The sequence below is a fragment of the Rhynchophorus ferrugineus genome, unplaced genomic scaffold, assembly GCF_030347505.1.
Source record: "Rhynchophorus ferrugineus isolate W39M unplaced genomic scaffold, kcgeb_rfMv2 rfM1, whole genome shotgun sequence".
Taxonomy (NCBI): domain Eukaryota; kingdom Metazoa; phylum Arthropoda; class Insecta; order Coleoptera; family Curculionidae; genus Rhynchophorus; species Rhynchophorus ferrugineus.
Window position 1 is genome coordinate 94,003,682 of NW_027472580.1, and position 26,157 is coordinate 94,029,838.

At 34.7% G+C, this 26,157-nt stretch overlaps 1 protein-coding gene across 1 annotated transcript in view; it reads right to left on the reverse strand.

Moving 5' to 3' along the window:
- The window catches only part of Cad89D (Cadherin 89D), a 102,132-nt gene that overhangs the window by 9,726 nt on the left and 66,249 nt on the right, over positions 1–26,157 (reverse strand). Inside the window, exons 8-18 of the mRNA XM_076398169.1 lie at positions 24,841–25,314; positions 21,966–22,434; positions 13,382–13,534; positions 12,853–13,030; positions 8,817–9,643; positions 8,407–8,757; positions 8,006–8,353; positions 6,544–6,783; positions 6,138–6,488; positions 5,948–6,084; positions 143–361 (exon numbers count right to left, since the gene is read on the reverse strand). Of these exons, the coding sequence (XP_076254284.1) occupies positions 143–361; positions 5,948–6,084; positions 6,138–6,488; positions 6,544–6,783; positions 8,006–8,353; positions 8,407–8,757; positions 8,817–9,643; positions 12,853–13,030; positions 13,382–13,534; positions 21,966–22,434; positions 24,841–25,314 (3,747 nt within the window). The remainder of the gene's footprint in view (positions 1–142; positions 362–5,947; positions 6,085–6,137; positions 6,489–6,543; positions 6,784–8,005; positions 8,354–8,406; positions 8,758–8,816; positions 9,644–12,852; positions 13,031–13,381; positions 13,535–21,965; positions 22,435–24,840; positions 25,315–26,157) is intronic.

Here is a 26,157-nt window from a genome sequence, read left to right on the forward strand (position 1 = left end):
AATTTTTTAGTGATTGTTTGATAATTGATGATGTCAGAGTTGAACTTTAATATCATTAAGTTATTGGTGGTATTCTAAACGTATTTCCATCTATTCTTATTTCAATTTTAGCACTAACTAAATATTCGAAAAAAATGTTTACCAGAACGTTCGCTATTGAACTGTGTCCATCGTCTGCACCGCGCTTGTCGGTGGCCTTTACATCGAAACCATATACGGCACCCGCATCTTTGGCAAAGGAACCAATAGCTCGGATTTGTCCTGTCGTAGAATCGATATCGAATCGTTTGATGGCCTCATCGGTTCTGCTTAGAATTTGGTAGCGAATTTCTCCGTTGATGCCAAGATCTGGGTCGGTGGCCTATAAAAGAATACAACTAAAAATTGAACAAAACAAATATGTTTGGTGCACAGTAAATATTAAAAACATTTTAATAAGAAGATATTTCCAAGGTTTTTTAATACTTGAAGACGAAACTTGGTTGTGTCAAGGTTTAATGCAGACAATTTTAATGTTTCTATTGTAAATGTTTAATAACTAATAGAATCATTCTTAATTTTCAGGGACAATGGAATACAAACATGATGGATGACTAATGTTGGTCAGTTTACAGAGAGCAACAAAATATTATCATTGAAAGAACTCGGAAATGAAATTATTATTAGTAAAAATTTCGATTTACTATAAAAATATAATATTGAAACAATTACTACAAACTATTTTTAGTCTAACAAATCTTTAAATAGATATGTTGGTATTGGAGTTTATTATGTTATGGCCACAAAGGTTATTGCACCACCAATTGTTGATTTCTTTTAATTGGCGGTTTTGGTCACTACTCTTAACAGGTCATGTGAAAAGTCTCCGACCTACCATAGTAAAATACTGTTTTTCACAAAATTAGTTTTTTTTATTCACAATAATTCTCTTCAAGGGTGATACACAGATTATAGCGCGCCTCCAAATTGTCGATATAATTTTTGTAGTACGATTTGTCCTTTGCTTTAAAATGGGCTTCAGTTTCGGCGATCACCTCTTCATTTGACGAAAATTTCTTCCAATCGAGCATTCTTTTGTGATCTGAGAACGGAAATAGTTGTTGGCGGCTAAATCTGGAGAATACGGTGGATCAGGAAGCAATTTGAAGCCCTATTTATGGGTTTTTGTCATCGTTTTCAGTGACAAGTGACACGGTGAATTGTCTTTGTGAAGCAGAACTTTCTTTTTCTTCAAATGCGGCCGTTTTTCGGCGATTGAAGGACGAACTTCAAACGGTCCAATAACGCTATGCAATACTCGCTGTTGATGGTCCTTCCTTTTTCAAGGTAGTCAATTGAAATTAGTCCATGCGCATCCCAAAGTACAGACACCATAACCTTGTCAGCCGACTGTTCTGTTTTCCCATGCTTTGGAGCGGGAAGATCGTGTGCAGTCCACTCGGATGACTGTCGATTGGAATTCGGATTGAAATGATAGAGCCATGTTTTATCCATGGTTACATATCGACGCAAAAACTCGAATTTATTACACTGGATCGTCTTCAAACACTGCTCCGAATCATCAACTCTTCGTTGTTTTTCGTCAAAAGTGAGCTCGCGCGGCACCGACTTTGCACACAGCTTCCTCATACTCATATATTCGTGAATGATGGTTAATTTTCCTGTGGCAGTGTCCAGAAACTCGGCATCAAGCCAAGTTTTTGCTTCAACTGTATTTTTTCCCCTCTAAAAGGAATATTTTATCAATTCCTTTTTATCCACTTTTTCACAATAACAAAAGTTGCTTTACTCAAAATACTATAATTCACAAACTAATTATTCGACAGCTGCCAAATTTATACATGCTCCTTTTGGGGGTTAGTGCGAATTAAAAAACATATGGATTTAATTCTAGAGGTGCATCTCTGTGTCAGGACAGGGTCTTTTCAATTGATCTGTTATATTGAATATAGTTTAGTATTTTAAATATCGGTTTACAATTTCAGCGTTACTTCATTGTACCTTTTGACGTTCATGTAATAATTATAACAGTTTTGAAAAAATCAGTTTATTGAAAATCAGTTGATTTAAAAGATTTTCATATAAAATGCACAATTATACTCTGCTACAAAAACGAGCTACTGAAGGAAATCGATACCAGATGAGACCTGGACGTCTTAGATCAGAAAAATAATGAAAAGTCTGTTGGAATATCATCAAAAAGAAATCAGCGTTTAACTGAATCAAATTACTGCTAAATTACCGCTAAAAAAGGAACACGAGAAAAATCAGCTTCAGATACAACTGTAAAGGGACATTTACCGTAAGCTGTACTAAGAGAATGCATTGCAGAAATAAAATGAGGCTAGCTAGTACATATAAGAGAAATGGAGTATGTAATATAAATAAATGTAATATAAATGGGAATGTAAGCAGAATTGGGAGAACTGGAGTAGGTGTAACAGAACAAAATGGACGAAAATATGCAGAAATGTCTTATGTACAGATGAAGCCTTATTTCATGTTATGCAATCTAATAAACGTATTTTTTGTGCGCATATTAAAAGGCAAAGGTGATTCATAAGCATACATTGAGAAGACTAGTAAGTATCGTTATAACAGGGGGGAAAAAGTCCCGCTACCAGTTGTGTTGTGTAGCCGCCCACATTTTCTTGTTGAAAAATATAGGTCACAGGAACGAGCAGCAATAGTGACAATATTTATTGAAAATAATCGTTACATTATTGCCACTCAGCGGAAATTGCGTCAGAAATATCCTAATCGTCATCACAATCTATCGTTTACATGCGAATTTTTGACAGTACGGTACGACAGTAGACAGGCCTCGTTCTGGAAGACAACGGGCGTCTCGTAACGCTGGAAATGTAGCTCTAGTGCGCGATAGCGTTGCAGAACCTACAGCAACATCAATTTGGAGACGTGGTTCCCAGTTCATCACTTCTGCGCTCAGTTTAAGGCGAATTTCGAAAATATTCCCGTACAAGTTGAATTAGGCGAAATATTGCTATTGAGAGATCCTGATCAACGAGTTGAGTACAGTAATGCGATCCTAAGGCTGTAAAAATGCCTTAAAAAGAGTCGAAAGTCGCATAGTGAATTTCAATCACCATTTAGCCGATATAATTTTGCAATCAAGACCAAATAAACTTTTATGAAAACTAAGCTTACTTATCTTTTCTTTGAGAAAAAATTTAGGCAATTAAAATGGTAGCGGGAGTTTTGCCCCACGTTGTAATAGTGTAATAGTTTGAAGGTGCTTTGATTATATATATATATATATATATATATATATATATATATATATATATATATTTATATATATATATATATATATATATATATATATATATATATATATATATATATATATATATATCTTTATATATATGATAAAAATGTATTGAAAACCGAATAAAGAGCCAATTAACCAAAGTTTAGTACCAACACACTGACCTTAAACATTTGTCAAAATTATGTTAAGGTTTTCTAGAGTAAAAACGAAACGAAGAAATTTTGCGAATTCTAAAATAGCGTAAAAAGCGATATAATTAGTATGGTATGAATTTATTGGATAAGTGAAGAATCAATAACCATCGAACTCAGCACAGTTATGGGAATACTCACAAAGTGAATGGAATATACTGGACTCCGTATATTTAAATAAGTTAATAAGAAAATGAATAAAATTATTATATAAATAATTTAAAATTACGACGGTTATTTTGACGAGACCAAAAAGTAACATAAAATGTTTTTTTAATTTGCGTTAAATAACTTTAACTAAACTTTAGTACAATATTTTAATGTAATAAATCACAGTCTAGCTACGTTTGTTGTTATTTTTTAATTAAATTATTTTGTTATAAATTTGGGGGTTTTCTTTTTAATTTTATGACGATAACGTACACCGATTCTACGATGTATTATATTATCTTATAAAAGCGTCGATGATATGATTTTGAAAACGTGTAATCAAGATGATAAATGTATTTACATTAAAGAATACTTAAATTAATCTCATATTCTTATGTCGCATGTTGTTACATTGTCTGTACTTCGTATCAAGTCCCATTATAAAAAAAAGCATCTTCAAATATCAAGTACTCATGTGGTTTCCTTGAAATTAATCGAATCACTGTCAATAATCTGTTTGTGATAAACAATGTCAATACTATTAAATATTATGTGAGTGACAGGACAATCTATATTCTTTAAAATTGTAATTTGTGGTTTTCTTTATCGCAAAAAAAATCAAGTTTAATTTTTAATAGGGCTAAAGAGACTTTAGGCTTTGGTTAAATAAAGTTGAAGAATATTCCTGTTGTACTAACAGCATTCGTTGAGGAATTCTCAACCAATATACTGTAAGAATAACAGATGAAATAGATATGGGGTTCAATATGATGCGATTTTCCATATAAATAACAAAAAAAAATTTAACAAATAATAAAGATTAATCATATTCGAAACATGCGTTTTTCTTATCTTTTTTCATATTTTGATTGATGGAAATGCTAACACTCATTTTTAAGGAGAATCTTGCATCTACTAATTTCAAACATGCAATTATTTTACTCTCTGCTAAAGATAAAACATATAATTTAAAATAATAGATAAAAAGTGCAACATAATGATGGAAAATGATAATAATAATGGAGAAATTGAAGGAATAATTTCATGAATTACTTTGCTCGCAAGAAGCAACATACGAATAATATACCTACTAACAAGAAAAGTGAATACAAAGAGGGAAAAGACTGAACTGAAAAACTGAAGAATTACAGTGGCTACGTCAATAAATAGAACAATTGGTTTTAAGAAACACAGAATCCTTAACTAATTCATGAAACATCATTGCATCCACTAAAAACTACCATTGGACCGTATGGTGTAGTATTCATACTGGAAACATTATTGGTTCTTTTTTTTTTGAGAGAAAGCTGAATAAATTTAAATTAGAATAATAAAAAAAATTACAAATTTACTAGTAAATGTTAACCTGTATCGAATTAACATAAAATATAATATAATCAATGATAAACGAATGATCTAATGACTACTACTCTAAAGGTGAAGGAGTAAAATAAACAAGGAAAAAAGAATTCAAATATTAAAATGGACATTTGAAATATTATTTAATTTAATATTTGCTAGTATTTAAATTAATTCATAGCACTTTCTTTGCTATTGTAATGCATGTTTGATTATTGGTTTTTAATCTCATGTATATAGAAAAATTTCATGAATTACTTTGCTCGCAAGAAGCAACATATGAATAATATACCTACTAACAAGAAAAGTGAATACAAAGAGAGAAAAGACTGAACTAAAAAACTGAAGAATTACGGTGGTACTATGAAAGAGTGCCATAAATGGTCAGAAAATGCATGAGAAAGCTTCTGAATGTTTATTGCAATTTTACTAATAGAATATAGAAAGGGAAACAAATCTCACAAGGTCGACATATAGCACTTATTGTTCCGAAACATAAGATAAGAAGATTAGGACTGAATCACTGAATAACTATTGGGGAATTACTATGTTGTGCACAGCCCTGAAGATTCTCACGCAAATTATATAAGATAGTTTATGAAATTTAATTACAACCCTTCGGATAATATTAAAATGAATATGATGAAATAATTTTAAAAAAATCGAATATATAAAACAGTAGATCCAAACTGTGAGTGTAAATATAACTGTACTTCGCTATAAATAACAATTTTATTAATTGAACGGAAATATCAAGTTAAACTATAACAGGAGGGTATAAAGCAATTTACGTACCAACTCTAACATTTGGATGGAAGATGTAGCTATTGTCAAAGAGAGATAGAAGAATTCTACAAGCAGTAGAAATTAAATACCTAAAAAAAGTCAAAGGTGCAAACAAGAGAGGCAAAAGGATAATGGGAAGCAAGAAATGGCATATATTTTAATGCCTTACCTGCAGTTTTAGTATTTCATATCCATAAGCCACCGAAGTAGGAATTGCTGCTATTAACGGCCGCCCTGTGACAGTGAATTTCGGCACGTTATCGTTTTTATCCGTTACCCTGATGATGACCTTCACTTCGTTTAAACCTGTAAACATTAAAACAGTGACCGGGATCTTTATAAAGCTTTTCTAAACTCACCCAAATTTCCTAGTCGATCATTAGACACTGGATATATGACCACGGCCATGTCCCTGCCGATCTTGTACTGATCCAGTCTCACCACCAACTCGTAGAGGGCTCTCTGCTCGCGATCTGGACTCTTAACCAACAACAAACTACCATTCTTGGCGTCGATTCTGAACATTCCGCCTCCGTCATCGCCTATGAGGCTGTACCGCAACTGGTGACCGCGATATGGCTCGGTGACGTTAAGCGTCAACAGGAGAGACGGTACCTGAGCGTTTTCTTCCACCTCGACCTCGTAATATCGGTGAGCAAATACCGGACCTTCGGCCGATTGCACGTCTTCTGGTACATCAATCACCGCGACTGGAAAAATAGACTCCTATTGGGACGGAAGTTCAATAAACATGAATGAACATACCCATCACTATGGCGCTGGAACTGAGACTGGGAGAACCCAGGTCCGAAGCGACTACAGTGACATTGTGACCTTTTTGCTTCTCGTAATCCAATTTTCCTATTGTGGTGATGATGCCTTCTTTGGAATCGATGGCGAAGAGATTCTGATGACCTTTCCGGTAGGGTATGTCAAAGAGAAGTAAGCCGTTTCCATTTCCGGTGAAATCAGAGTCGTTGGCAAATACTCGAGTGACCGGGGTACCTATGAATTAATTATATAAAATAGAAAATAACATATGCGGCAAAAGACCCGCTACCATTTTCATCGCGCGCCATCGTGATTATGTGACGTTTAGCTCGATTTCGCTTTAACCATTGTGTAGACGTCCAAATTTTAATATAGGTAAATATACGCCACAAGAGCGAGCAAAAATTGTGACAATATTTATTGAAAATACTCGCTCCATTATTGACACTCAACGGAAATTGCGTCAAAAATATCCTAATACTCCAGTGCTTTTCAAAACCACAAGTTATCGTTTACATGCGAATTTATAACAGTACGGTACGACAACAGTCAGGCCTCGTACTGGAAGACAACCAACATCTCGTAACGCTGAAATTATGACTCTGGTTCGCGATAGTGTTCCAGAGTCTCCAGAAACATCAATTCGAAGACGTGGTTCCCAGTTACACATGATTAAAATATATTCCCGTACAAAATTCAATTAGTCCAACAATTGCTACCGAAAGGTCCTGATAAACGAGTTGAGTACAGTAATGCAGTCGTAAGGCTGCCTCGTGAAATTGAAGATTTTTCGTCTAAATTGATAATGAGCCATGAAGCTCATTTTCTTCTCAGTGGCTACGTCAATAAACAGAACAATCGGTTTTGAGGAACACAGAATCCTCAATTAATTCATGAAGCATCATTGCATCCACTAAAAACTACCATTGGACCGTATGGTGTAGTATTCATACTGGAAACATTATTGGTTCTTATTTTTTTTGAGAGAAAGCTGAAGAAATTTATATTAGAATAATACAAAAAATTACAAATTTACTAGTAAATGTTAACCTGTATCGAATTAACATAAAATATAATATTAATCATCAATGATAAACGAATGATCTAATGACTAATACTCTGAAGGTGAAGGAGTAAAATAAACAAGGAAAAAAGAATTCAAATATTAAAATGGACATTTGAAATATTATTTAATTTAATATTTGCTAGTATTTAAATTAATTCATAGCACTTTCTTTGCTATTGTAATGCATGTTTGATTATTGCTTTTTAATCTCATGTATATATATATATATATATATATATATATATTTAATAACATTAAATAACATAACATATACATTTACAAAACAAAGTATATATACTTGTGCAGAGCTTGCCAGAAGAGCGCTTGTTACTTGAGACTTTTAATCTGCTGAAGTAAAATTACATTCTCTTTACTGTGTGTTCAACTTACCAATGGGACTGTTCTCCGATATAGTAGCATAATAAACGGGAATCTTCTTCTTTCCTTGCTTGGCCAAGTCGTCATAACCATAAAACACTGGCGGGTTATCGTTGACATCTAAAATATTAACCTCCACGTTCACCGAACTATTTAACGATTTGCCTCGTGCAGGATTGTCTTTGGCAACCACCACAAATGAATATCGGGTCCTGGTCTCTCTATCCAATGGCCCCTGGACGCTCAGCTGTCCCGTGTGTGTCCCTATTGAAAATGGAAATCGCGGGTCCCCATCGCTTTTAATAAAATACGAGATGTTGGCGTTCGATCCAAAATCTGCGTCTGTAGCTTCAATTTTCCCTGAAAATAGGTTACTGTGAGGTAACTTAACAAATTAAAATCACGAAGCGTACCTAGAACCTTTTTAACATCGTTGGCTTCTTCCGTGTCGAAATTGTACCAGGATTTTTTGAAAACGGGAGTGTGATCATTAACGTCTTTAACACGAACGCGTACCAAGAGGTAATCCTTGAGTCCTCCGACGTCAGTGGCTGATATGTTCAGTTTAAATTCCGTCTCAGGCGGCAGAATTCTTGCTACCGACACGTCACCGGTACCAGAGTGAACCATAAAGTACTGAGTCACCTGGTGAGGTTCAGAAACCTTCTGGGTGGGAACGAAACTCTCCGATACCACCTCGTACTTGACCACGGAATTTTCATCGGCATCCAAGTCCTGGGCTGTGACTTTGATAATGGGGTTACCTGTGATGTTGAAATAAACGAAATGAAAGAGCGGATATGTTGATGAGCGTCCAACTTACCAACTCCGATGTCTTCCGGTATTGATATCAGAGGAGTAGTTTTTACTTTGGGACCTTTAGATTTGACGAAAGTCTGAGATAAGGTGAATTTGGTGCCGTTAGTGTCGGGTACATGTTCGAAGTCACCAGTTTTAGTTATGTTTTTGTCATCAACAACCGTGATATCTTTATTGGGATACAACTCGATGTCTCTGAACGAAGGTGGATTGTCGTTCTCGTCTTCGATCACAATCACCAAGGGTACCTCGCTGTATAAACCCCCCTTGTCTTTTGCTACTAAACGTAAGTGATATTCAGCAACTACCTCTCGATCTAGAGGACTAGCGGCGCCGACAAATTGAATACGGCCGGTGTTTTTGTCCAGGCGGAACATCTCGCTACCATCACCGAAGATGGTGATGGTGTACTGTCCGTTAGTACCGGCGTCCGCGTCGGTTACCTGTACGGGGTAGTCCAGTTCGATTTCGGTGCCCGTATGGGAGTTTTCTTTGATTTTTCCGCGATACCGTGGCCGTTCGAACTGTGGCTTGTTATCGTTCTCGTCATCAACAATCACGACGACCTGATATATACCAGTACCCAGGATCTCACCTTTACTATACTCTGCTATGACTGTCAATCGATAGATGTCGCGAGTTTCCCGATCCAGAGGCCGCAAAGTGTGCAAACTGCCATCGCTGGTGATGGCAATGACGTCAGTGACGTCCTTCTGATTGGCTATAGAGAATTTTAAACTGTTGGTACCGTTACTGCGGAATCCCAGCTTGCCGATCAGTACATTCGGTTGGTTTTCTTTCACGTGGAATTCTAATGGTGAACCCCCGGTCCTAAAAACATAAAAAAACAATTATAAGTATTCATATAGTTTTACCAATTTATGTAAATATCAACTTTTTACGAGACTTGATAATTTACTGTTAAAAACTATTTAGAGGGTATAGATTAAACAATATGGATATCCGCCGCCATTTGCTTTCAAAACAACTGCATTTATTCGCAGAACAGATCTGTAGAGTGTGAACAGTATGAATAGTTTTTAGCCAAATGTTATCCCATCCAGTTTACACCAAAATATGTACCAATTGTTTCTATAATGCTAGAGATGGAAACGTTATCTTGTATAAAGCTCGAATCGTAGGCTTATTTTGAAGTTATCCGTGCATAAACCCGTAAATTTGTAAGAAATAACAGATCATTTCAAAAATCCCCGGCCTACCGTAGTAAATCAATTTTTTTTAGAAAAATTAGTTTTTTTTATTCAACATAATACCCTTCAACGGTGATACAGTGATTATAGTGACCCTCCAACTTTTCGATACCATCTTTGTAGTACGATTTGCCCTTTGCTTCAAAATAGGCCTCAGTTTCGGCGATCACGTTTTCATTCGACGAAAATTTCTTTCCAGCGAACATTCTTTTGAGATCTTCGAACAGGAAATAGTCGCTGGGGATCAGATCTAGGGAATACGGTGGATAAGGAAGCAATTCGAATCACAATTCATGGATTTTTGACACGGTGCATTGTCTTGGTGAGGCAGCACTTCCTCTTTCTTCAAATGCGGCCGTTTTTCGACACTATGATATGTCCAATAACGCTATGTAATAGTCACTGTTGATGGTATTTCCTTTTTCTAGGTAGTCAATGAAAATTATTCCATGCGCATCCCAAAATACAGACGCCATAACCTGCTAGCCGACTGTTGCGTTTTTCCACGTTTTGGAACGGATTCATCGTGTGCAGTTCACTCGGATGACTGTCGATTGGATTTCGGAGTGCATTGATGGAGCCATGTTTCATCCATTGTCACATATCGACGCGAAAACTCTCATTCATTACGCTTGATCATCTTCAAACAATACTCCCAATCATCAACTCGTCGTTGTTTTTGGTCAAAAGGGAGCTAGCGCGGCACCCACTGTGCACAGAGCTTTCTCATACCCGAATATTCGTGAATGATATGATGTGCACGTGTCGGTTATTTCATTTCATTTCAATTTACGGTCACTGAAAATCATTTTGTTAATTTCTTTAATGTTTTCGTCGGTAACAACTTCTTTTGGGCGTCCACACCGTTCACAGTATTCGGTGCTCATTTCACCACGTCTAAACTTAACATACCAATCCTTGATGGTTGATTTTCCTGGAGCCGGATTTTATGTACCAGGAAACTCGGCTCCAAGCTAAGTTTTTGCTTCAACTGTATTTTTTCTCTTCAAGAAGCAATATTTTATCAACATGCAAAATTTCTTTTTATCCTTTTTTTCACAATTACAGAAATTGCTTCACTCAAAATGCAATGCAAATGCAAAAAAAATAATTTACAAACTAATGATCCGACAACTGTTAAATTTATACACGCATCTTTTGAGGGCTAGGGCTAACTAAAAAATCATGTGGACTTAATTCTAGTAGCGCCATCTATATGTCAGTCCGGGGACTTTTTGTTTGACCTGTTAATGTAAACGATCATTCATCTGGGTACACCACATGCTTCTAGCCATCAAGTGTTCAGGTTTCTGTACTGTTACATACTTCCTTCTCAGCTTAGCATAGGTTTCCATGATAAAGGGAGTTTTCAATCGCAGTCCGTCCATGTATGTTAGTTTTATGGAACTCGCACTCTATATTACTTATATGAGTGTTGACAGGTTTGCTAATATTTTACGGTAATTTTATTTATCTGGCTATGAGAAATCACACCTTTCACTTATCGCTCTACTGAAATATAATCTACAAGACTTGCAACAAATGTACAATGAATATACAACAAATGTACTATAATGCACATTGTTCATATTATTTTGCCTATTCCTTGAATACTAATAATTACATAGCATACATTGATTTATTGCTGTTGTATTTATTGTTATTGTATATACTTAATCCATCAGTTTGTTATAGTTCTGTAAATGGCACTAGTCAAATGAAATAACTTAGAAAAGTTCTATGAGGAGGAACCCAATGTTCAAACTAAACAAAATCGTTATAGATAATCACTATTTGTTTTCTTGTGCAAAATTCATGAAAACTAATATGTATATAATATTAGTATATGTGTGTAATATGTGTATAATATGTATATATGAAAAAGTTACAAAGATAATCGATATATTAGCTAACTATGCTCATTTCAATTAGTTTCAATAATCTCACTAAGCCTCATCACCATTCATATTAAGATAAATATGGTTATATAAATATAGAACAAGCTATAACTAAAAAACACTATAGCGATACTTAACAAATAATTTATAAACTAGCATGGATGGCTTCTTTAGAGCAAGAAACATCAAAAATAAGGACAAAAATAGAGGGAAAGAAGCTTTTTTTTGTTTTCATTTCAACTACATCTGCAAATTTATACAAACATATACAACCTAAGAACATATAGTCTATCGAAAGTTATTTTGTACATACGTCATTGATGTTTAATGTATTAATGCATTAGGCTGTCGCAATTTGTAAAATCGTTTTAGAATCCGAAAATATTTTCCTTCTCATTTTATTCTAGTGAAAAAGAGACACAATGCTGTCTGATCATGAATGATGATGCGAAAGTGAAACCGAACTAGCCTGCCAAATTTTTGCAAATTTCTTTAAAACAATAGTGATAAGAGGTTGTAAACTAAACTAAATAGCTGCTTATTATTACTCTGATTGAATATTCTGAAGCCCGACAGAACAGCTTGGGTCTCTAATCAGTTACTTTGAATATGAACGACATAATGGAGGCCTCCTCTTGCCAGTAACATTCGTTAGAGAAATAAACATTTTTATTGTTAAACACTAATTCGCTGCGACTTTTATTTCAATCAAATATTCACAAAAAAATTCGACAAATCTACTAACATTTCGTGGAATACCATGACTGCAATTTTGGGGATGTGAAGCATGTATAGTTCTCATATTATACGAACAGAGGGACAATTTGAAATTTAGGTAAACGAAGAATTACCTAAACATTTATTAACCAATTATCAAAGACATCCTTTTTCGAATAGACATTGATAAAAACAACTATTAATATAATCTTACTTCATCAACACTGTACGTTCATCCTTAGGGTCTACCACATGCAAAGTAACATTTGTCACGAGGGAGACTTTCTTTCCATCAGTGGCCACACCTTCGAATTCATAGTTCTGTCTTTCGTATTTCTTCAATTCGTCAACAACGGTAATTACACCAGACTTTTCCTCGACAGCAAAGGGTACTGAAACAAACAGAAAGTTAGTAAATTTCTACAGTCAATCACACATTCACATAAAATACTTTAAAAAATTAGTTTAAAAATCATGTGTTTAATATATTAGGTGCTTGCATGCAAACTGATTATTTTTTATATACTCAAATATTATAATTATTTCAAATCGAATTATAATAAAAATACGTGTACAACTGCACCTAATATTTTCAAAAATTTTATAGTAAAAATCATTAGTGGCGAATATTTTAAGTGATTTTATAAAAAAATCTCAACAAGATTACATTTTGTGGAAAAGATGAGTATTCACTAAAAATACTTTCTTGCTAAGTTTATATGAAATAATAAAAAAATAATAACCTCCATCATGATAACTGTGTAGAAGGTCGAAAGATAGTCCAGGCTCGAAGGTGTCTGCTATCCTTAACTGTCCAACGCTGGTGCCGATACCGACTGTACCTCCTACCCAAAATTCATACGGAGCTCCCACAAACTCTGGAACAAGGCTCCCACCTAGAAAACAACATTATTACTAGTGGTACTGAATTGTAAATTTATTGAAATATATAATAAAGCGTTGTGTAATAAATCCATAAGTCAATCAAGATCTCTCTACACTTAAATTAACTGAATTTGGTCAAAGGGTTTTTGTCTCTTCAACATCTTGGTAAAGCCACCGTTTTGATGTTTTTCCGTTCACGTATATTCTATTATTGTTTTTCGCAAACAACTTTTTTTAATTCATAATAGAAACATGAATGAAAACATTTATATTTTTAAGAATTTGAATTAATTTGATATCTGGTTAACTCAGAAGAGCTAAAAGGTTTTTTTCTTGCATGGTAGTAAAACTGGCAGTAATTGATAAGGTTCTGGAGACATAGCACATCACTCTATTAGAGGTAATTGTAAAATAGATTTTTCTGTAAATTTTACTGTTATTAACTTTATAAGCCGTAAGTAAATATTGCTGATAATAAATACTTGTGCATCAAGAGTTAAAATTCATGTTTCAGTTTTTCAGTTGTCGGTGAGTTTTTATCCCCATTTGGAATACAAAGCAAAGTTGAAAGCTGCAGTTAACGAAATGCATAGAAGACAAATTGATAATTAGGTACCTGTAATGGTGAGATTTCAGAATATTACAGAAAGTAATAATTTGAAATAAATTAATTTACTAATAGGAAAAAATCTGCTAGTTACTCTTTTAATGATTGTGTAGTGAAATAAATAAGTAAAGAACAATGCAATTTCATTTAAAAATGTAGATATAAAATTATTCTTTTAACAAATTAGCCTATATTGTTATTAAATGTATTGTTTTTTAATATGTATTTTAGGTCAAAAATAGAAAAGATAAAAATTATGTTAATACATAAATGAAGAAATGAATATATTTAGATAAATGAAACTAAATACATAATTTTCCTGAATGGAACACAAGAGACAAATAGGAGAAATTATAAATTATTAACAGTAATATGGACGATATTTTAAACAGATTATAAATATTAAGATGTTTAATGATTAATGCAATAATAGATTAATGTAACTATACGACAATTTATTTTTTGAACCCTTTATGAATTATTAGATTTAAGTTTTCAAAGCCAATAGTTTATTTAATGATTATAAATACAATACTTTATTATAATTTCTATGTTATAAAAAATAAAGTGCCTAATTTTGTTTGATATTGTTTTAGTTAATATACAAATGTGTATATCTTCTTTTAATATTGAATGTTTGTCATTAAAACATAAAAGTAAATAAAAATTATATATACTTATATTTGATGCTATGAACTTGTTGCAGTGATGAAAATAATCTTACTTATAGTCTATCCAAAGTTATTTTGTACATGCGTCATCAAGATGTTTAAAGTGTTGCCTGCCGCAATTTGTAAATTCCTTTCAGAATCAGAGAACATTTTCCTACTGAGTTTATTCTAGTTAAAAAGAGGCACAATGCTATCTGATTAGTTCCAACGGGCAAATCGATGAGCCTGTCAAAGTCGTCCGGTTGTCAGACGTATGCAAAATTCTTGAAAGCAATAGTGATAAGAGATTATAACTGCAATCCATAAACCACTGTGCCTGTATAAATAACTGTAGATTTTAGATGTGCCATAATGTTAAAATAAATTATATTTGATGACATTTTTGTTAAATTATTTTATTTAGATTAGAATTTTGTTGTGTGTCAAAGCCAACCTGAACTAAAACTCAGAGTTGTTTTGATGTCACAAATTTGAACGACGTATGTACAAAATAACTGTGAACATACTATATGATAATTTTGTTATAATGTACAGTGAAGTAGTAGTTTAAAATTATTAATACTTTGTTGATTATTAGAAGTTATTCGAAATTAAATTTAATTAAATGCCATTTTAAAAATTTAGGGAGTGTTTGTTCTTGAGATAGTTTGCATATACTTTAACATACAGTTAGTTGTTTCTGTAATTGTTGTTATATATCAAATATATTTCTGATTTTATAAAAAATTGTTGTCAAAAAACTTAAGTTATTATCTTTAGTCTATTATGACAGAAACATGATTTACTCTAACAAGTTAATTGAAAAGTTCCCGGGATACATTTTTTTTGGCAAAAATTTTTTTTAATTCAACATAATTCCCTCCATAGGTGATACTGATTATAGCGACACTCCAACTTTTCGATACCATTTCTGTGGTACAATTTTTTTCGTTGCTTCAAAATAGGCCTCAGTTTCGTCGATCGCCTCTTCATTCGACGAAAATTTCTTGCCAGCAAGCATTCTTGGGAGATCGGAGGACAGGAAATAGTCGTTGGGGGCCAGATCTGGAGAATGCCGTAGATGAGGAAGCAATTTGAAGCCCAATTTATGGATTTTTGGCCCGGTGCATTGTCTTGGTGAAGCACCACTTTCATCAAGTTCGCCAGTTTTTCGGCGATTTCGTCCTTCAAACGTTCAATAACGCTATGTAATAGTCGCTGTTGATGGTCCTTACTTTTTTAAGGTAGTCAATGAAAATTATTCCATGCGCATCCTAAAATACAGACGCCATAAACTTGCCACCCGACTGTTGCCTTTACCCACGCTTTGGAGCGGTTTCATGGTGTGCAGTCCACTCGGATGACTGTCGATTGGACTTCGGAGTGAAATGATGGAGTTCTGTTTCATCCATTGTCACATATCGACTCATACTCAAATATTCGTGAATGATATGAGGTACACGTTCAGTCAATATCTTCAAAGTGTCTGCTATTTTATTACAGTGTATTCAATTTCAATTTACGGTCATTCAAAATCATTTTGTGGATTCTTTAAATGTTTTCGTCGGTAAAAACGTCTTTTGGGCGTCCACTGCGTGCACCGTCTTCGTTGCTCATTTCACCACGTCTAAACTTAGCATACCACTAATTGATGGTTGATTTTCCTGGGGCAGTGTCCGGAAACTCGGCATCAAGCCAAGTTCTTCATTCAACTGTATTTTTTACCTTCAAAAAGAACACGCGAAATTTCCGTTTTTTATCCATTTTTTTACAATAAAAAAAGTTGTTTCACTCAAAATGTTATAATTCACAAACTAACGATCCAACATCATATTTACACACGCATCTTTTGATGGTTAGGGCTAACCAAAAAACATATGGATTTAATTCTAGTAGCACCATCTATGTGGCAAGCCGAGGACTTTTCAACTGACATGTTATAAATTCGAAATTCGAAATTTGACCACAGTGACCATCAGTAGTATTAAATACTGTTTTGCTTATCTCTTGCGATACTTCTCTCTTAGGAACCAAATTAATTCTTAAAACGTTAAATATGTTGACTCTAGTATGCCTTATAATTAATTATCGCTCATACCGGTCAGTGTTGGTCTAAATACCGTTGTGTCTTCTTGTTTTGGTCAAGAGTATCGAACGGAAACGCGACGTCATCCGATAGAAACTAGGAAACGCAAAACAAAAAAGATAAGGATAATATGATCCAGACAGTTAAACGACCAGGAGACAGAGTGTGCGACTCGGGGGTAATTCGAGGTTGTTAGGTCCGGGAATATCCCATCTAGACGCTTTGAACGAAAGTGATTTCCGTCCGGATAATGGATCAATCTTCCAGCTCTTTATCGCCGATATAGTTTTAGTTTGCGCCAATAAAAATGCTCGAGCGTCACTGTACAACAACTTTATGACGAATTCATAACTTTGCCGCTCGACAGCTAAGAGCCGAATAGCCGTTAATAAACACGTTCCGAATTGTTGCCGCTGTAAATACACAGTTTTTTTTTTTGTCGCGAAGGGATTGACCATCCATCGCTTTATCGCCTCTATAATAACAATAAATTGTCACGTTGTTTTTCGTTGCTTTTTTTCTGAATTTGATGGTTGTTTATCAGAATAAAATTTTATCGAGACGAGGCGAACTTCCAAAAACCAACAAAGATGAAAATAAAATTAATGTTCATGCGGATGGAGCTCCATACAAAGAAGAGTAGAAAAAATATTCCGGATCTGATAATTCAATTTTATAAATTATTTAAGTCTCGCTAATTACTTAAATCAGAAGCTGTTTTTTTTTCTTATTCCAGAATTTTTTTTTATTATTTAATTAATATATTGTTACTAGTCGTTTCCGTCTAACCTACAATTTGTCTTTATGCTAACTTAAATCTAGGTATATAACTAGGAAGACCCATCGGCCCTATCTGAGTCTCTGGTGAAATAATGTTTATACGTGTCACTGCTGTATTTTTTATTATATGCACCTCACTATACAACACTACACAAGATCAGATGGTTTGATTCTTTTGAGTCTGTGTCCTGTTCTGGTGGTATCCAAAAGTTGCAATATTTCAGTATTCGTATGAGAATGAAAGACTCCTCCTCACGCTCACTTGCAATTATCTTGATTTCTTGACTGACTGTGGGTATCTGAAGGTCTCGATGGAGATAATCAGTCCTATAGAATTTGGGTGCGCTCACAATACCTCTCAGGACTTTGTTCTGAAAAATGTGTATTTTGGTTATATTACTCTTTGCAGAACATCCCCATAATTGAAGTCCATATGTCCATATAGGTTTCAGTATTTGCTTATATAATAGCAACTTATTATGTACTGATAATTGTGATTTTCTTCCAATTAACCAGTACATTTTCCTATATTTCAATTTCAGTTCTTTTCTTTTCTTCTTTATATGTTCTTTCCAGCGAAGTTTTGCATCGAGTATCATTCCGAGATATTTAGCGTTGTTGCTATATAGAAAGATAGTGTTATTTAATGTTATTGGTGTTTGTACGGTCTGTTTAAAGGTGAACTGTACATTTACATATTTACTTTAATTAATTCTTACTTTCCAGGCTTGTGTCCAATTATTCATATTGTCACTTGCCTGTTGTAATTTTCGTGAGGCTTCTTCACTATTGTCTCCGACAGCTATAATCGCAGTATCATCAGCAAATGTAGCCATCGTGATATTTTCCATTTGTGATATACCACAAGTGTAAAGTAGATAAAGCATTGGTCCCAGTAAACATCCTTGTGGTACACCTGCTTTAACTTCTTTTATTGTAGAGTAAGCTTCTTCTTGCTTAACTCTAAACATTCTGGTTGTAATGTATGATTTTAATAGTTCGGTGTGTTATTTTGGTAGCATTTTCTGTAGTTTATTAACAAGGTCTTGATGCCAAACCTTAGCGAAGGCTTATGCTACATTTAAAAATATAGCTGAACATACTTTTTGACTTTCGTAGGCTTTTTCAATAACATCTGTTATTCTGTGGATCTGGTCAATTATTGAATGTTTATTAATAACCCCAAACTGGTGTTTTGGTATAAGGTTCTTTCTCTCTATGATTTATTCCAGAATCACCAGCTAGAACAAAAAATGGAACAGAGACCCTGGGTTACGACTGGGATTGTCATAGTTGGTTATCTACCGAGGTTTCTGGATGGGTAGGTATTTTAATAAGATGTTGCCGTATTCTAAGACGCCTAAGGAGAATGTTACACTGGGCATGTTCGTGAAATTCTTCAGCAACGGGATGCCTGATTCGAGGTAAGCGTTGTTATTCTTCATAAACCATGAGGCTTTGAGTAACCCGCGGAGTTTTTTGAATTGAAACACTTAGAGTAGTTAAAGTTGTCTCTAAGAAGAAGTAGATTCGACGGATTAGCATTTTATACAGAGCCGCTTTATGGGGGATTGAGAGTTTACTTTTCCTGCAGAGGAGTGGGAAGTGTAGACTGTACATGCCTTTGCTTTTGCAACGTGCTGGATTTGAGCTAACCATTGGAACCTGCAGTCAGATTGGAAACCGAGGTATGATACCTTCGGGAGCCAGACGAGAGGGATTTTATATATTTGGAAACGATAAGCGTGGAACTCCTTATAGTTGAACAGAATAGCTTAAGTTTTACTCGGGTTTATCTGCAACCGCCAGAATTTGTACCGCGCGATCGCTTGGTTCTGCTGAACTTGAAGTCTGTTGCGGATGCTGTCGGGACTGTAACCGGTGGTAAAAAAAAACTATATCATCTGCCTAAAATTCTGAGATGAGTTTTCGAGACCGCATCACCTCATTTGAAAGGATCTAACGTCCAAGTATGAATCAGGGAGATTAGGTCAATAATTAACCAAGCTGGTTCGCTTTGAAGATCGGATCGATGTCTCAGAACTGATCAAAAGCTTTAGAAGCATTTAAAAGAAGGCTCTAGTTTTTCGATCTTTTCCTAATGCCTAGTTAATAGTTGTTGCGACGCGAGCGCCTTGAGTATTTGGCACGGAAACCGAATTGTTCGTTCGGGATTATGTGATGTGCGTCTATGAAACTGTTTAAAGCGTGTAATATTTCTTTTTCGGTAAGTTTGGAAAGTGAAATAATCAGGCTGATGGGTCTAGAGTCAGATGGATTGGACCTTTTTTGGCGCATGTTCACAATTCTTTGGAAAATGCTTTAACCTCAGAATGGAGTCGATGATGTTGGCAAGCTCTGATAATTGCTCGCTGGTGAGGTTTTCCAGATGATTTACTGTGATACCATCTGGACCTGAAGGATTTTTCAGATGCTGGTTTATCTAGACTGAATCTACTGCCTAACGAGAGATCCGAATCACGGTCCTAGCCATTAACCAATTTAGAGACCATTCTAGAAAGCATACGGTTTTACCCACCTGGTTGGCACCTTGGTACTGATATAACTAAGTTTATATACATTCGCGGATTTTGCACTCTTGTCTAGAGACAATTAAAAACACAAACATAAAGTACTTTAATACGTTGGCGGATTAGAAATAGCGGCTATTGCAATAAAACCATCCTATGATCTTAACCATTGCGGCTAAATCTGAAATTATTTTTCGAAAACGCTGATATAATTACACTCATTTAATTTTGGCTCTAACAATATTATTCAGCTTCTTACCACCAAAAAGGATCAAAGCATATACCTCCTTTAGGGTACTCTCTCTCTAAAAACATTTCCCTAGTTTGCTTCATATTGTGTTTGTTATTCAAACGCCTCAAATCATTCATTGAAGTAAATTAATAGAAATAAACTTTCGACAGTTATTTAAGTACACCGTAGTACTGATGTAATTTAGGAAACTCAAAGAAAAAGAAATTTGTTCAATTATATTTTTAGTCGTAGCCCAAACCTGTCATAAAATATGACACAAAAGTCTCGAGTACAAGATGGCGAACAAATTACCTAGTCAGGCGATATGGTGAATATTCAGATGGAAAATTCATCTATATCATGCACGAGAAGATTGCGTCGAAGGAGCCAATAATGTATTTATTTTATACCAATAGTATTCCTGTGAAAAATGTGAATGTGAATGTTAAGGAGTAATAAGTAACAACAATAAGAAAATTTTAAATATTACAAGCTGTCAATAATATAATTGGAATAAAAGATTGAAATGACAATCCGACTTGGACAACAATCCGAATTGTTACTACTCAACAAATTGTTATTATATAAACACACTTTGAAGGAAGTTGAACCACGATGTACAACTGTGGAGTTCTATGGAGAAAACCAATATCAACGATCCAAACTCATCAAAAGAAAGTTCTTAGTAGCTGCTAACGTCCTATGGTTAGTGAAGTAATTAAACGATTTGAGAAAATAAATCAAGTGAGTTTACGTGAAAGTAAAAACATGAAAGTACTGTAAATGCTCGATAACAGTGAGTCAAAATGTCGGCTTTTAACTTAATATGTAGTTCTCCAGTCCGAGTACCAGTACCCATCCATCAAACGCTAATGAAGTTCGGTCCTGAAATCGTAGATCTGGATTTTAAGAGAATAATATTAAGGAAGCATTACTAGCTAAAGAATAACTAGGTGTAATAGGTGTGCCATATGATTTTTCAATTAAAAGAAACGTCATTTCATGAACCAATATCGTTAGAGTTTTGAGAAAGAAAAGCCGGTTATTGAAGTTCAAAGAAAGTTAAAAGAAATGTACAAATACCTTTTGAATATTACTAAAAAATATTAATTATTTAGCTTTGTTATTTATTATAAATTATAAATATTATTATAAACAATTTAATTAATTATTAAATATATATCGCAAATAGGTAATTTTTAAGATTTTTATTAAATAAAAACTGAAAAATTGTAGATCAATAATTTATATGTGTTTATTATGTTATTTTATTTTTTTCAGTTATCAATTGATTTTGATTGATTTTTTATTAATTAATGTATAACACTTAATTTTAGTTAAAATTATCAATAATATTGTACCAGCAAATGCAAGTACTTTTAAATATAATTAATAATAACTTATTGCCATATATAATTATTGCCATATATAACTGCCATATTTTTTTGAGTTTTAAAAATATTTTATTCCAGTGTTAACTAATATATTTCTAATTAGTTTTTTGGTGTCTTGCGTAAAACTTGGTTGAAACTATATATTTATTTATTGTATCGTACCTTTTGGATCTTTGACGTTGATGCTGACAACAGCCAGTGACGTCCTTCTCTCGCTAGGATTGATCGGTTGGTCGGAAGCCTCCAAGAACAAAAGATGTTTTCCTGGAGTGAGCTCGTCCACACTGACGTATATTTCACCCTTGTTGGGATCTACTTCGAACGACCGGCTACTATTCGGAGCTTTTTGCAAAGAATAAGCCACCAGTCCGTTTCTCCCCAAGTCCGGATCGTCAGCGTGTACTTGTCCCACCAGGTGACCTTTCTTCACTTCCGAACTGACCACGAACTCGTACAAGTTTCCCGCCACGAAGGTGGGACTGTTATCGTTAGCGTCCAGTAGCGTAACCTCAATTCCAACAGACGCTGCGTCCTCTTTGTTGGTGACAACGCTGGGAACTTTTTCTTTGGCATATACTTTCATGGCAATAGATGAACGGGTTTCTCGGTCAAGCATCGATTGGTTCCTCACCTACAATGCACTCGGTTGATGAAGGGATTTAATACAAATGTGTATGAACAAGTAATCTCCGTTTTATCAACTGAGTTTTGCTGTTTTAATTGCAAAAAAAAACATTATTTTCTCACTGTCGTGGACGCATATCTAAATAACAGGTCAATTGAAAAATCCCCGGCCTGACACATAGATGGCGCTATTAGAATTAAACCATATGTTTTTTAGCTGGCTCTAACCCTCAAAAGATGCGTGTATAAATTTGACAGCTGTCGGATAATAAATTTGTGAATTTTGAGTGAAACAACTTTTATTATTGTGAAAAAAAGGATAAAAAGAAATTTCACGTGTTGATTAAATATTGATTTTTGAAGGGAAAAAATACAGGTGCAAAAAATTGGCTTGATGACGAGTTTCCGTACACTGCCCCAAGAAAATCAACCATCAAGGATTGGTATGCTAAATTTAGATGTGTGAAATGAGCACCGAAGACGGTGAACATAGTGGACGCTCAAAAGAGGTTGTTACCGACGAAAACATTTAAAAAATCCACAAAATGGGTTTGAATAACCGTAAATTGAAATTGAGTGAAATAGCAGACACTCTAAAGATATCCGCTGAACGTGTACCTCATATCATTCACGAATGATTGGGTATGATAAAGCCTTATGCAAAGTGGGTGCCGCTCCAGCCCACTTTTAACCAAAAATAACAACGAGTTGATGATTCGGAGCCGTGTTTGAAGATGATCAAGCGTAATAAACCCAAGTTTTTGCATCGATATGTGACAATGGATGAAAAATGGCTCCATCATTTCACTCCGAAGACTGCACACGATGAACCCGCTCCAAAGCGTGGGAAAACGCAACAGTGGACTGACAAGTTTATGGCGTCTGTATTTTGGGATGCGCATGGAATAATTTTTATTCACTACCTTGAAAAAGGAAGGACCATCAACAGCGACTATTACATAGCGTTATTGGACTGTTTAAAGGACGAAATCGCCGAAAAACGGCCGCATTTCAATAAAAAGAAAGTGCTTCTTGACCAATACAATGTATCGTATCACAAGTCAGTGAAAACGATAGCAAAAATCCACGAATTGGGGATCGATTTGCTTCCTTATCCACCGTATTATCTAGATCTGACCCCCGCGACTATTTCCTATTCTCAGATATTTAAAGAATACTTGCTGGGAAAAAATGTTCGTCAAATGAAGAGGTGATCGCCGAACTGAAGCCTATTTTGTATCGAAAAGTTGGAATATAATCAGTTATAATCAGTGTATAACCCTTGAAGGTCATTATGTTGAATAATACAAAAACTAATTTTGCCAAAAAATGTGTTTTACTATGATAGGCCGTGGAATTTTCAATTGAACTCTTAATCCAACACATTACAGGCGTTTTTCGACTTTCGAGAAAGACAAAAAAAGTCTAAAATGCGAGCAATTTTGTTATTAAAGAGCTAGCTAATAGGAAAAGATAAAAATGTTGTTAAGTGTACAAAGCTGCATGGGCTACTAAAGATGTCTAAGAAAACGTTACTTTTATCTAATATTTAGCAAGTGTTTAAGTCTCAAAACCGGACTGCATTTAAACCATATAATCTTGTGAGATGGAACTGATTGAGTCGTTAACACTGATTTCTCTTTAATATTACAGTATTTACAATCAGCACCTATAGAATAAATGTATAGGAATATGAATTAATCATAATATAAATTAAGGGTGATAGAAACACTAGGTTTTCAATTTTTTAAGACCTGTTACATTACTTTCAAGGTGTCGAGTTCCAAACATAACATCTTTTTTAGAGAAATCAAAAAAGGACTCAACGAGATATTGAAATACAGCGTTATATGAGTGATGGTGACCCAACATATTTCAATGTCTGGATTTAAAAGTTGATATAGCAAATAGGTGTTAAAAATGAAGAAGCTATAGTAAAACATTGTATCAAAGATAGCTTTTAAATAACAATTTATTGAAAGCAAACGAACTAAAGAGGCATAAGCAGAGAGCAAAATCCAGAAAAGAAGCTATTTGTAGGATAATTACTAACTAATACAAAGTAATTGTTGCCCATAATAGTACTGAAACCTCTAATGAAGAGTATATAACTAATACAACAATATAGCTACATAACTAATATTCAAAGCACCAGGTCAAATTTGAAATAAACTTTTGATAACAGCTGTGTTTTGTTGCACTGTTTTCTGTACTACTTGAGCTAAAGAAATAAATATTGTCGTCAAAAGAATATACCCCTACGAAAAGAAGCCTACAAAAGAATGCGAAATAGAAATAACTAGATGTATACTATTTCAGAAGAACCAGCTGAAATTGTATGGTATTAGTAGCATCTATTACAGTCCTCAAAACACGGATTACTTTGTCACACGCATAATAATGAAAATAGTACCGTAAGCCATCCGGATCGAGCGTCCAAGGTAAAAGCCCCACTCTTATCCTCCAATTGGTACAAAAATTCCGCATTATCTCCTTGATCCTGATCCGTAGCGATAATTTGTAGGACACTGAACCCGTTGGGCAGATTCTCCACGATGCTGATGTTGTAGAAATCCACCTCGAACTCCGGCAAGTTGTCGTTGAGATCGATGATCTCGATCTCGACGCGAGCCACGCCGGTTTTGGCCGGATTGTCGACTTGAGAGGCTTGAATCTGCAGCACGAAAGTGTTGGCCGGTAGCGAGCGTTCGGCCTCGAGGTCTATCTCCCGTTCCAGGAAGAGAGTACCGTTGTCGTGGTCCAGGAAGAAGAGTTCGCGCTCATTGCCGGCGATGATGTCGTAGCGAATTGGGGTACTGATGGCGAAGTCCTGGTCGAAGGCGAAAATCGGAGGAACGAATGTTAAAGGTTCGTGAATTTTCATCCCCTGAAAAGAATTAAAATGTTTTAGCAATAGCTTAGCAAGAAAGAAATATCGATATTTCTGAGCATGATTTCAAATGAATCAGGTCTTTTATGCCCTATATCGGAGATTTTAATTTGACGAATAAACTTTTGTTCTGAAGATAAGAATTATTATTATAACAGGTGGGGCAAAAGACCCGCTACCATCTTTATTGCGCGCCCTCTTGTTTATGTGACGTATAACTCAGTTTCTCTTTATGTTGTGGAGACGTCCAAATTTTATTATGGATCAATATACACCACAAGAACGAGCAGAAATAGTGACAATATTTCACACTCAGCGTCAATTGCGTCAAAAATATCCTCATCGTCCAGTGCCTCACAAAAACACAATTTATCGTTTATATGCGAATTTTCGACGGTATGGTGCGGCGAGAGACAGACCACGTTCTGGAAGACTACGTGGCAATGTGGCTCTGGTGCACTATAGTTTTGCAAAGTCTCCAGAAATATATCAATATCAATTCAGTTTAGGGCGAATCTTGAAAAATGATTTGAAAATTTTCCCGTACAACATTCAGTTAGTCCAAAAATTTCTACCGAGAGATCCTGATCACCGAGATCAATACAGTAATACAATCCTAAGGCTGTCTGGTTAAATTGAAGATCCTTTGTCTAAATTGATAATGAGCGATGAAATCCATTTACTTTTCAGTGGCCACGTCAATAAACAGAACATTCGGGACTATAGAATCCTCAATTAATTCACGAAATATCATTGCATCCGCTAAAAACAACTGTCTGGTATGGTATTCATGCTGGAAACATCATTGGTCCCTATTTTTTTAAAATAATTTTGATGATA